Source organism: Staurois parvus, unplaced genomic scaffold, assembly GCF_062004578.1.
Source record: "Staurois parvus isolate SC_StPar_1 unplaced genomic scaffold, SC_StPar_1.0 ptg000390l, whole genome shotgun sequence".
NCBI lineage: Eukaryota > Metazoa > Chordata > Amphibia > Anura > Ranidae > Staurois > Staurois parvus.
Genome location: NW_028318186.1, coordinates 665,414 through 679,076, shown reverse-complemented (window position 1 = coordinate 679,076; position 13,663 = coordinate 665,414). Strand labels below are relative to the sequence as shown.

At 40.6% G+C, this 13,663-nt stretch overlaps 1 protein-coding gene across 1 annotated transcript; it reads right to left on the bottom strand.

Moving 5' to 3' along the window:
• Positions 1-5,640: 5,640 nt before the first annotated feature.
• LOC149455533 (interleukin-17A-like) lies at positions 5,641-13,603 on the bottom strand. Its single transcript, XM_089685981.1, has 3 exons — positions 13,397-13,603; positions 11,487-11,692; positions 5,641-6,006 (listed from the first exon to the last, which is right to left on the bottom strand). The coding sequence occupies exons 1-3, from the start codon at positions 13,601-13,603 to the stop codon at positions 5,775-5,777; spliced, it is 645 nt and encodes a 214-aa protein (XP_089542107.1). The 3' UTR covers positions 5,641-5,774.
• Between the last annotated feature and the right edge of the window lie 60 nt (positions 13,604-13,663).

The window sequence follows — 13,663 nt, the reverse complement described above, 5'->3', positions numbered from 1 at the left end:
CCACCTAGAGCAGAAAGAAAACTCCTCCTACAAGCTTTAACCAGTGCTCTTCTGAAGTTACAAGACTTCTCTAACTTCTGATGAGAAAAAGTATTTAGCAGTTTATATTTACTAAAATAATTGCACTTTCATGTTGTGTGTATTGTGGGAAACCAGATATAGTGAATGCAGGGTCCGGGGAGACCAGATATAGTGAATGCAGGGTCCTGGGAGACCAGATATAGTGAATGCAGGGTCCGGGGAGACCAGATATAGTGAATGCAGGGTCCGGGGAGACCAGATATAGTGAATGAAGGGTCCTGGGAGATCAGATATAGTGGATGCTAGGTCCGAGGAGACCAGATATAGTGAATGCAGGGTCCGAGGAGACCAGATATAGTGAATGCAGGGTCCGGGGAGACCAAATATAATAAATGAAGGGTCCAGGGAGACCATATATAGTGAATGCAGGGTCCGGGGAGACCAGATATAGTGAATGCAGGGTCCGGGGAGATCAGATATAGTGAATGCAGAGTCCGGGGATATAGTGAATGCAGTGTCCGGGGAGACCAGATATAGTGAATGCAGGGTCTGGGGAGGCCAGATATAGTGAATGCAGGGTCCGGGGAGACCAGATATAGTGAATGCAGTTTCTGGGGAGACCAGATATAGTGAATGCAGGGTCCGGAGAGACCAGATATAGTGAATGCAGGGTCCTGGGAGATCAGATATAGTGAATGCTAGGTCCGGGGATATAGTGAATGCAGTGTCCGGGGAGACCAGATACAGTGAATGCAGGGTCCGGGGAGACCAGATATAGTGAATGCAGTGTCCGGGGAGACCAGATACAGTGAATGCAGGGTCTGGGGAGACCAGATATAGTGAATGCAGTGTCCGGGGAGACCAGATATAGTGAATGCAGGGTACGGAGAGACCAGATATAGTGAATGCAGGGTCTGGGGAGACCAGATATAGTGAATGCAGGGTCCGGGGAGACCAGATATAGTGAATGCAGGATCCGGGGAGACCAGATATAGTGAATGCAGTTTCTGGGGAGACCAGATATAGTGAATGCAGGGTCCGGAGAGACCAGATATAGTGAATGCAGGGTCCTGGGAGATCAGATATAGTGAATGCTAGGTCCGGGGATATAGTGAATGCAGTGTCCGGGGAGACCAGATACAGTGAATGCAGGGTCCTGGGAGACCAGATATAGTGAATGCAGTGTCCGGGGAGACCAGATACAGTGAATGCAGGGTCTGGGGAGACCAGATATAGTGAATGCAGTGTCCGGGGAGACCAGATATAGTGAATGCAGGGTACGGAGAGACCAGATATAGTGAATGCAGGGTCTGGGGAGACCAGATATAGTGAATGCAGGGTCCGGGGAGACCAGATATAGTGAATGCAGGATCCTGGGAGATCAGATACAGTGAATGCAGGGTCTGGGGAGACCAGATATAGTGAATGCAGGGTCCTGGGAGACCAGATACAGTGGATGCAGGGTCCTGGGAGACCAGATATAGTGAATGCAGGGTCCGGGGAGAATAGATATAGTGAATGCTAGGTCCGGGGAGACCAGATATAGTGAATGCAGGGTCCTGTGAGACCAGATATAGTGTATGCAGGGTCCAGGGAGACCAGATATAGTGGATGCAGGGTCCTGTGAGACCAGATACAGTGAATGCAGGGTCCAGGGAGACCAGATATAGTGGATGCAGGGTCCAGGGAGACCAGATATAGTGGATGCAGGGTATTGGGTTTAGTAACACTTTAACAATTATATCAAAGTCTGTTAATGTTTTAAAGGTTTAGTTTCTATATATTAGTCATATATGCATACAGGCTTAGTAGCGCTTCACAATGGTTGTGCCTTATGACACTTCAAGTCTACCAGTAAGATCGACTGACTAAAACAATGTACCCTCAATGAGATTGTAACCTCAGTGGTTGCTAATCAAGGAGTGATTCTGCCAGATATAGAGATGACCGCTAGAGGGACAGTCTACAATCTGCACTTGTAATGTAGTAATGGAAATACAGAACAACAACAAAAAAAGTTACATCGAAAAATGTTTTAGGCAAAAATCCATAATAAAAAACACTCAAAATATGTGATTAATGAAACACTTAGGGTCCATTCACACTGGCTTGAAGAGTAACTCCACTTATATTGAAAAAAATAGCATTCCCCTCTGGGTGATCTATTTACATTGCAGGGATTTTATCAAGCTGTGTTGCAGATTCCTACCCGGGGTGGACTGACCATTCGGAAACTTGGGCTCTGCCCAAGGGCCCAGGGTCAGTAGAGGGCCCCATGAGATGCCCCTGGTACCTTTCATAGGCTTTTTTGGGTGTGGTTTGAGTGTTGGCGAGGACACAGGGGCCCCATGATCCTCTATTGCCCAGGCGCCTCATGACTTATTAGTCCGTCCCTGTTCCTACCTTTTGTTATTATGAAGACATAGCTGTTTGTTTGTCTGTGTCCATGTGCAAAGTGAATCTATATGGGAGGGGCTTCAGAATTATCAGTCAAATGCTGCACCTGATGGGCTCTAATGAGAAAAGTGGCAGGGTCTGCATCCCTTTAGATGTGATTTCCCTTTGAGAGTACCTCGCCAAAAATGACATTTTTGTTGCAGGGGGTGCCCAAAATCTGATTTGTATCTTAGTGCAGACTTCTGTGAAAATCAGTGAGCCAATCACACAAGCAGGAAATGACATTTCTGTTGGGCTTTCTGTATACCATCTGTGTACGGAACGCCTCCAGGCTGCCATATTGCGTTGCATTTACAGAAAATGACAGCGCTGCAGATTGAAAAAGAAAGGTAGGTTTTATTAACATTTAATTGCAGTATGATTTGGGTCGCAATTGTATATACTATGCTGTTTTTTTTTCCCTGGTCTCCTCCTCCCATGCCCGCCTCCAGGACTTCTCCAGGGTGTCACCCATCCTCTGGAACTCCTTGCCCCAACCCATCAGATTATCACCTACTCTCCTCTCCTTTAGGTGCACCCTGAAAACCCATCTCTTCAGGGAAGCCTACCCCACCCCCTGCTAACTTGCCGACCTCCTCCACTCTTCCTACCACTCCATCCCCCACAGCTATCTCCTCCTGTACCACTATCCCCTCCCTCCTAGATTGTAAGCTTGAAAGAGCAGGGCCCTCGATCCCCTCATGTTTTGCATTGTATTGGTATTGTTCTGTCACATGTTCTGTCCCCCTTTGTAATGTACAGCGCTGAGCGAACTATTGGCGCTTTATAAATACTGTATAATAATAATAATAATACTTGCTAATTTTTTTCCCATGAAAGTGGAGTTACCCTTTAAAAAATTCATTGCTTTTGGCAGAAAAAAAATTGCTAATTTTGAGCATTTTTTTGTACTAACGTTTAGGAGTATTTACCTTTTTTCTGCCAGAAAACCACTCTCAAAAATGCAAAACAGGAAGGGTTTTTTTCTGCCTCTAAACGCTGTGCTTAAAATATGCCTCTAAATGACCTAATGTGCATGGAAAAATAGGATAATATTGGTTGCTTTTATTTATTTATTATTTTCTACAGGTACTTATATAGCGCCGTCAATTTACACAATGCTTTATATATATATTGTACATTCACATCAGTCCCTAACCCTCAAGGGGTGTACAATCTAAGGTCCCTAACTCACATTCACATACTAGGGCCAATTTAGACAGGATCCAATTAACCTACCAGCATGTCTTTGGAGCATCTACAGGCAAAACTCCTCTAGGAGCAGAGTTTTTTTTGAGCCAGTGTGCATGGGCCCTTAAAGTGTCATCAAACCCTCAGTCTTTCTAACCACTTGCCCTCCAGAGGATTTACCCCCCTTCCTGACCAGGCCATTTCACAGGTGATCAAATATCACCGAAAGAAAGCTCCATTTGTGGGAAAAAAGGACTAAATTGCATTTGGGTGCGGCGTTACGGCGCTGCTTTACATTAACTGACAACTGCGCTGTCATGCAACGTTGCACCCAAATGAAATTTACGTCCAGAGTTTCCAATGTTAGCTCTTTTTTGTGAGGACCAGAAATTCATGGAAGCAGCACTGAAATAGCAGGTGCCAGCAGCATGGAAAGTTTACCGCAGGTGCTGGGACAAGAATTTTATCAAATCCTGTCAGGTTTCTTGCCATCTGTGTCCTTTTAGGGAGATTTATCTCAATTCCTGTTGCATAGCCCAACAGGAAGTGAGAAGAAATCCCCTCAAAGTGAGGGACTCCCTGATTGTCACCAGAGCTAGTGACTCCCTCCATTGGAAGATTTTTCCTCTATTCCTGTTGTGGGAACAACCCAAAATTTTGGGTTTCCTTTCATTCTTACTCTCAGTGAACAGTAAATGAGGCAAATAAAGAGGCTTAATCATTCTAACTCTAATGTAATCAACTTGATACCAGCAATATATTGTTCAAGAACACCTATTGCTAAGACCTCTGCAATGTAAGTCAGACGCATATACGTATACACACACCAAAATACATAGCTTGTGATCACGTGATCTGAGAAAGCTGACCAACCCAAAATGATGGAACTACACAAACTGCATTGTAAACTAGGATAAGGAGTTGTTATTACTGGCTTTCAGGATAGAAATAATTGAATGAATTTATTGCCTAGACCAGAGGTCTCCAAACTGTTTAAACAAAGGGCTACTTTACTGTCCTTCAGACTTACTTTAGGGGGGGCAGACTGTGCCCAGCGGGAATAAACAATGGTCCATCTTTGGTATTTGGAGGAGAAATAGTTGGTAACAGTAGGAGGAACAGTGCCCCATCATTGGTATCAGTGGGAGGAATAGTGCCCCATCATTGGTATCAGTGGGAGGAATAGTGCCCCATCATTGGTATCAGTGGGAGAAATAGTGCCCCATAATTGGTATCAGTGGGAGAAATATTGCCCCATCATTGGTGTCAGTGGGTGGAATAGTGCCCCATCATTGGTGTCAGTGGGAGGAATAGTGCCCCATCATTGGTATCAGTGGGAGAAATAGTGCCCCATCATTGGTATCAGTGGGAGGAATAGTGCCCCATCATTGGTATCAGTGGGAGGAACAGTGCCCCATCATTGGTATTAGTGGGAGGAATAGTGCCCCATCATTAGTATCAGTGGGAGAAATAGTGCCCCATCATTGGTATCAGGGGGAGGAACAGTGCCCCATCATTGGTATCAGTGGGAGGAATAGTGCCCCATCATTGGCATCAGTGGGAGGAATATTGCCCCATCATTGGCATCAGTGGGAGGAATATTGCCCCATCATTGGTGTCAGTGGGAGGAATAGTGCCATACCATTGATGGCAGTGGGAAGAATAGTGCCATATCGTTGGTGTCAGTGGGAGGAATAGTGTCCCATCACTAGTGTCAGTGGGAGGAATAGTGTCCCATCATTGGTGTCAGTGGGAGAAATAATGCCTCGAGGGCTGGATAAAGTCAAGCAAAGGGCCACATCTGGCCCCCAAGCCACAGTTTGGAGACCACTGGCCTAGACCATGTCATTAATATAATAACTAACACTCCAAGCAAGCAAATATAAAATCCATTACACATTTTATTTAAAATAAGCATGCATTTTGGGACATGACACTAATAAATACAAAAAAAATAACTCTTAACAACCATATACTTTATATAAATATAATAGAATAGTAACAAAAATGAGAACTGTGCAATAAAATTGCTACGGAACGGGTGCACTTATATCAGTGCTACTTTTTCTCTGTATTTCCACAATGCATGGGCAACAGAGACGGAGGCATCATGGAACGTCCAGTAGTTATGACTGCTGTCTGGGCTGGACACAGGTGCAGCCAACAGTGACCATCTTCTTTTCCAATTTGAAGTTGGGAGCACAGCCTTTCACCTCACGCTGAAGGACCAGGATCTCCTGTCTGATGGGGACTGAGTTCAGGGTAAGGTCTATGTTGCCATCTGCATCTAAGCATCCATTATGGCGGCACTTGGCTTCGGATATGACAGACGGGATCCTGTTGTAGTTAATGTCTTGGCTGTGAATTTAAAAAATGGAGTTAGTTTATTTTGAAGTAGCTATATACAGATACTATAGTCATCATATTGTCCGTGGTTGGCAGAAACATAAGTGGCAGAGGCTACCGTTTGAGGCACCTTTGGGGTCAATTCCTTCCTCAGGATCCTCCACACTATGGAGAATGTATGAACTGCCTGGGGATGATGATAATGATGGTGTATGCTCTATATCGTGTACTGTCCCATCTTTTAAAGTACCTGTAATGTCTATGGAACATTGGAAGCTAATATTTGCCAAGCTGGTGCCAAGGCAATTTAAATTGGTAGGGATTTCATGCAGGGGTCAAAAGAATGTATTGTTCACTGTCAAAATGTAAAAGCTCTTTAAAACCTAATAGATGTGCTGTTAAGTTTCCCCATTTGTGCCCATAAAGCTCCACCTTTTGTACCATTAAAGGCTTTGTAAACCCTAACAATGAACATCTTTATTTCATCTTTTTTGGTCTGTTCAATATATATGAGTTTTGGTATTTTTGTTTGGTAAATGCAAAAAAGCAACAATTGATCCTTCTAGAAATCCTGTGTGCTAGTCATTCCTGAGCACTTTGCCTGTGCTGGATTTTTTCAGTTACATTGTTCTCAGCATCACTGAGAACTACAGAACTCCCCCCCCACACACACACACACACACACATTTTTTGAAACACAAAATGAGAGGCTATTGTAGTTCTGTCTTAGGGTGATCCTCCACTGATATAGTACAATGTGTGAGTATTTTTACCAATGCTGGATATATAAGGGGGCAAAAAAGGGGTAACTGCCTTGGTCCCCCTTGACAGAAGGGCTCATCCCCTCTATACAAAAATAGTATAAAATTATATAAAATTAATTTTTTTTAAATAATAAAACAGCATAAAATATATAATAATAAAAAATGACTTTCTTTTATCAACTGTATCTTGGGAAGTAATATTTTGCCTGCCATCATCTGTAAAAGCTTTTACTCTGAACTGGTATATTGTGTAATTTATAAAAACTAATTTTGGCTGCTCAAGTGAACCACACTTTGTCCTCAGGACAAGATTGTGTCATGCATTTTGAAAATGTGTGACTGTCATTGAGAATGTAAACCAACTCTGTGTATGAGGGGCCCCCAAAACCTGTAGTGCCCTGGGCCCCCCAAAGTCTAAATCTGGCCCTGGCCCTAGAAAAGAACTTGTGTTACTAGCAGGATTAGCTGCTAAAAATAAAGGAAAAGCATGACGCAGCCACTGCATCTGGGTATATGAAAGCCTTGCTCTGCTCTCTCTTATTCCCATAGGGCAGTGTTTCTCAATTCTAGTCCTCATGGACCCCCAACAGGTCATGTTTTCAGGATTTCCATTATTTTGCACAGGTGATTTGATCAGTTTCACTGCCTTAGTAATTACCACAGCTGTTTCATCTGAGGGAAATCCTGAAAACATGACCTGTTGGGGGTCCATGAGGACTGGAGTTGAGAAACACTGCCATAGGGGTTCCTGGATAGGTCACGTGATTCTGATTGGTCAAAATGGTCACGTACCAGCACATGGCCAATCATAATGGCTCTGATCCATCTAAGAAGCCCAAAGTGAAGAAGGGGAAGAAGAACAGGGCTTTCAATTCCCCAGACCACACCACGGTTCAGCTGCTCATAAACGGCCAGACCAGAGGTACATGTACACAGGATATAAATAGCTTGGCACTTCCCTTAGGGGAATTTATATCCTGTGTACATGTACCTCTGGTCTGGCCGTTTATGAGCAGCTGAACCGTTGTTAGTCCTGGGGCTGTGCTGAGCAAAGGACACATCTGCAAGTGACATCCCTGGATCCATGACACAGCTCCTCCTGGAACGGATGACATCTAGTGGTCGCCCTATAGATGACATCCGCCTGATCCTCTAATACAGTGGCTGGACTCAGCTTCCATCCGGATAGATGACATCTAGTGGTCACCCTATAGATGACATCTCCTGGCTCCAGTGATACAGTGGCTGAGCACCAGGGGCAGGTCTTAAATGCTCCATGCGCTTTAATATGCGCTATCTGGTTAGTGCATTATTTGGCTATTATCATTTCTGAAAGTCACTACTTTTGGGTTTTTTACATATTGGAGACTGTATGCATTTTCAGCACATCTGATGAACTTACACTGACATTTTACTGATCCACTATCATATGTGGTCTATCATATGTTTAATCGCTATTTGGGTTAGCGCTGCACTCTCATTCTTTATCAATTACTTTGGAGGTTCCCGAGGTGCCTTTTTGTGCAAGCAGCTACCGTACTTACACCTATACACTGCGCTCGATTTTATATATAGATTTTATATATAAGTTTATTTTATTAGTGAATGAATATAGTATAAATAAATAACACATATAATAATGCCCTTTTTTCACCAATAAAAAAAATGTTGTCTTATATATATATATGTGTGTGATTTTTTATACTATTCTCATTCAATATTTGACATTTAGAAAGGTATTTTGTATTTGATTAAAGTATGACTAAAGGAAAAACATTTTTGGATAGATTGCAGAGGTATTAGAATACCTGTCTGTCCCCAATAGGGAAATTCATCCTCTATTTTTGTCCTGTTTACCATTATCATTGAAAGTGAAAGTAAAAGAATATCTTGGAAGGAAATCTTCAAATGGGCACACTAATTCTGGTGACTTGGGGGTCCCCAAGAGATTCCTATAATTTGCAGGGATTTCCTCTCACTTCCTGTTTTGGCTATGGGACAAGAAGTAAAGGGAAATCTTCCAAACGGGACACAGATGGCAAAGAAACCTGATAGGGCTTCTAACCCTCCATTACTCTATCCAAAATGAAAAAGAAAGTTTTGCCTATAGTTAACCGCTTCCATGCCACCCTATTGCAGAAATATTGCTGCAGGGTAACACGGGTGAGCAAAATCATGTATATACACATGATTTTGCAGTTCCAGGTAGGGCGCGTACACCCCATTCGCGGCCTCAGCTGTCAATTCACCGGGTCCCGGCCAGTGATTACTCGTGAGTATCTCGCTACAGATTTCTCCACTGTCAGCTCCAACACACAGTTTTGTATGGCTCTGCACAATAAAGCCATACAAAGCAGTGTGCTTACAGTGGAATCACTCACACAGCATACTGTGAAACAGCACAAGTTAACCCTTTGAACGCCCCACATGTTAACCCCTTCCTGCCCAGTGCCATTAGTACAGCGTCAGTGCTTTTTATTAGCACTGATCACTGTATTGGTGTCACTGGGGAGGTCAGTGACACCAAGTCTGTTCCCTCCAGTGTCAGAATGCCCGCCGCAGTCCCACTTCAAGTTGCTGATCGCCAACATTACTAGTAAAAAACAAAAATTCCAATATATATAACTCCATTTGTAGAAGCTATAACCTTCATGGAAACCAATTAATTTACACGTATTGGGATTTTTTTTAGCAAAAAAAATACAGAGCAGAGCAGAATACATTTTGGCCTACATTTATGACGAAATTTGATTTTTTTTATTTTTTTACTGGACATGTTTAATATCAAAAAGTCAAAAATATTTATTTTTTCTCAAAATTTTCAGGCTTTTTTTGTTTATAGTGCAAAAATAAAAAACGCACAGGTGATATAATACCACCAAACGAAAGCTCTATTTGTGGGGTAAAAAGGATGTATTTTTAATTTTGGTGCAGTGTTGCATGAACGCACAATTGTCAGTTAAAGTAATGAAGTGACATATCGCAAAAAATGGCCTGGTCAGGAAGGGGGGTAAATCCTCTGGAGGGCAAATGGTTAAACTTTAAATCAGCCTTTGTAGAAGGAGTCTACATGCCTAGGTGCTTGATTTTATACACCTGTGGCCATGGAGGTGATTGGAACACCTGAATCCAATGATTTGGAGAGTTGTCCCAATACTTTTGGAGATTTATGCAGGCCATACATGGGTCGAATTTTGAACAAATTTTCTTTAGAAAATTGGAAATTTTGTGTGTTTTGTAATCTGATGGTACCACCATGGATTTCGAAATTCAACCAACCAAGCCTTCAATTTCATCTCATTTTGCCACAGAAAAGAGTTTTCGTGGCCAAGGATTTTCTTTTCTTTCCAGGGCACAGCTTATATTTATTTCTTTTTCATTGATTCAAAATTCGTTTGTTTTTCAAAGTATTTCCAACATGCCTGACCACTCATATTTCATGGTTACGTGAATATCGGCCATTTCTGTGACCCACCAATGGTGTGAAATTTGAATGTAAATTCTTAGAAAAGATTTTAAAAGAAAATGCTTTCGGAATTCAACACATGTATGGCCGACTATAGTGTATATGACATACAGTATATGTTCTAACAAGGGATTAGACCATTGTGATATACATGTACATTGTATTATGTTTGGAGTGACTGGGAGTTTTTTTTTGTAGCAAAAGATGTTTATCCTTAAATATACAAAAAAGTCTCTGAAAATCTGTCAACATGACAGGAGAAAATAGATATATTTCACTGCAAGTAATGGGGTAGATTTATTACATGTAATGGGGGGATTTACTTAAACTAATGGGGTGGATTGACTAAAGGCACATAGATTGAACACTTTGCAAGTGCAATTGCTCCAGAGCTTAGTAAATGAGAAGCTCTGCTGAATTCCATCATCCAATTATGTGCTAGAAAAAAATATTTTTTTCACATTTTCCGTGCAAGTGATTGGGTATCCTTTGTAAAGTGAAACTACCTCATTTACTAATCTCTGGAGCAACTTGCCAAGTGCACAGTCTATTTGCCTTAAAGTAAAATTATAAGCGCAATGTTCATTTTGGATAGAGTAAAGGAGGGTTATAACCCTTGTGAGGTTTTTTGTGCCATTGATATCCTATTGGGCAGATTTACCTTCACTTCCTGTCCCATATCCAAAGCAGGAAGTGAGAGGAAATCGCTGCAAATTAAAGGAATACTTTGGGACCCCCAGGTCATCAGAATTAGTGTCCTCATTGGACTATATTCCCTATATACCCAAAATATATGATTTTCTTTTACTTTCATTTTCAATGCTAACAGCAAACAGGACAAATAGAGAGGATGAATCTCACCAAGGGAACACAGAGAGCGATAAAAAATCTACAGGTACTCTTATCCACCTCCAATCTATCCCCCCAAAAAAACCTTTTGCCTTTAGTTATACTTTAAGTAAATCAGAAATTACTGACTTTAATGCCATTATATAGAGTATTTACTGAGCGTTTGGGGAGTTTTGAGGTAAATACCACATAAGGTGATAGTGAATTGACTTTTTCAGCATTGCATGTACTATTTAGGAAAAATGTGTCAGATCACCTAAATACTGTATTCAATATGCTTTAGTGAATGGAGCCCATTGTGTCTTAAACTAGTCAATATACATCTTTTATATCTGCTTAGAATTCAGAATACAGATCCCTCTTGAAATGACCCCCTTCTTGAGGATGGTTTATAGGTGGTATGGTCCAATTACCTGTAGTCCCATGGAGAGATGGATCTTCTCCTTACATCGCTTACTGATACATGAGATTGGCCACTGATGTTCAGACTGACTTTGACCGAAGATGGGAACGGCATGTCTTTGGTGATTGGGCATCCAACTTTCTTGAGTTGTTGTGAGGCCAAAGTGTAAGCAGGTAATATAACACCCACAAGACACAGTGATAATGTAAAAAGAGACTGTAAAAAGGAAGATAACAAATTAACTTTGCTGAAAGTTGAATACAGTGTTGAAATTATTGTACAATATACTGTGTATACAAGACAAGATAAATATGTAATCAATATAGCACAGAAAATGTACCTACATTTTTACTAGGGTCAGGAAGGTTCAAATAATCAACAGGTGTAAAGCTGACACTAAACTTAAAATCTGCTGGACTGAACGAGAAAAGTCTATTGATTCCACCATATACGCTAAACGGTGTGGATGGATGAATTTCCCACTGCCGGCTATTGTGGTCTGACAGCCAGCTCCCACGGCTGTCGGAATATCCAAACAACAAATGCACCTGGTTTCAGTCTATTCTTTGATTTCTCAGCGAAAATTTGAATCTGCCAAAATTTAAGTCACTCATGGCAAATTTAAGATAAAGTCATTAAAGGTTTCCTACAATAGGTTTCACTATCAAATTCCTCTTTTGGAACTACATAGAAACTGCATGCAAACATTCTGTAAGGGCATAACTATTAAATGCATTCAATGCAAAATCCTCGCTGTCACCCTCATCATACATTAAATGTTGATATAAATGTCCTGCAAGATTCTGACTTTGATCAGTTTTATGTTCAGGGGGTCTTATCATTTGAATGTGCTTTAGTAATGCAACAAATCATAAATAGATAGATAGATAGATAGATAGATAGATAGATAGATAGATAGATAGACCAGATAGATTGTGTAGATAAAATAGATATAAAGGAGACAAACAGAGATAGATAGATAGATAGATAGATAGATAGATAGATAGATAGATAGATAGACCAGATAGATAGATAGATAGACCAGATAGATAGACCAGATAGATCGTGCAGATAAAATAGATATAAAGGAGACAAACAGAGATAGATAGATAGATAGATAGATAGATAGATAGATAGATAGATAGATAGATAGATAGATAGACCAGATAGATCATTTGATCAGTTTTATGTTCAGGGGCTCTATTCATTTGAATGTGCTTCAGTAATGCAACAAATCATTCAACAGCAATATCAAAATACAAAAAGCCCCTTTACGGGATAAAGATGGATAGATGATAGATAGATAGATGATAGATAGATAGATAGATAGATAGATAGATAGATAGATGGATAGATAGATAGATAGATAGATAGATAGATAGATAGATAGATAGATAGATAGATAGATCTTAAATTGTCTATAAGAAATACGATTAATAGATAGATCTGAAAATTTCAGATAAAAGAACCCCGTGCTATTAATAGTGCAAAAAGAAAAACAAAACTGCTTTTCAGAGCAGCTACCATAAAAAGTGCAATCACCACACTAATAGAAAGCGTATACCTAGAATGATAAGTGAAGCGCTCTGTAACTAAATCCTCTCCCTAAATTATACAATCTAAACAAAACGATATTATTCTATCTTGTTTTTTTTTCAGATTGTACCATTTAGGGAGAGGATTTAGTTACAGAGCACTTCAATTATCATTCTAGATCTGAAAATTTGTCATTAAATTACCTACAAGTTAAATGGTTAGTTTGTATAGATAGATAAATAAATAGACAAATTGATGAAAAGATAGATAGATAGATAGATAGATAGATAGATAGATAGATAGATGGATAAATAGATACTATATTTAAAGATATTACATTTGATTTCCTTGTTGCATAAACTTTAAACTAATCTTAGTTCTTACCAATGATGGTCTGAAGTTATCCATAGTACTGATGTATCTTCTGTGTTTCCTGTGTGTCAGCAGAGAGGTAATCGAGGTAATAGAAGCAGTGACTGGCAAAGTGCAGGGCCCCTCTATTATATACACAGCACACTGGGGTTTCCATCTTTGTGTGGTTACAATTTGTGGTTTCTTATCAATGTAGCAGCGGTTTTCCTCTGCAATCATTTAACCTTAAAGGATGTCATACTTTCTTCCCTTTTTATTACAAGTAGAAGGAAAATATAA

Coding starts and splice junctions, on each gene's coding strand:
- LOC149455533 (XM_089685981.1), bottom strand. CDS start 13,603: ATGATTGCAGAGGAAAACCGCTGCTACATTGATAAGAAACCACAAATT. Junction 11,693..13,396: donor ATAACTTCAGACCATCATTG/GTAAGAACTAAG, acceptor TCCTTTTTACAG/TCTCTTTTTACATTATCACT. Junction 6,007..11,486: donor ATCTCTCCATGGGACTACAG/GTAATTGGACCA, acceptor TTAAATTCACAG/CCAAGACATTAACTACAACA.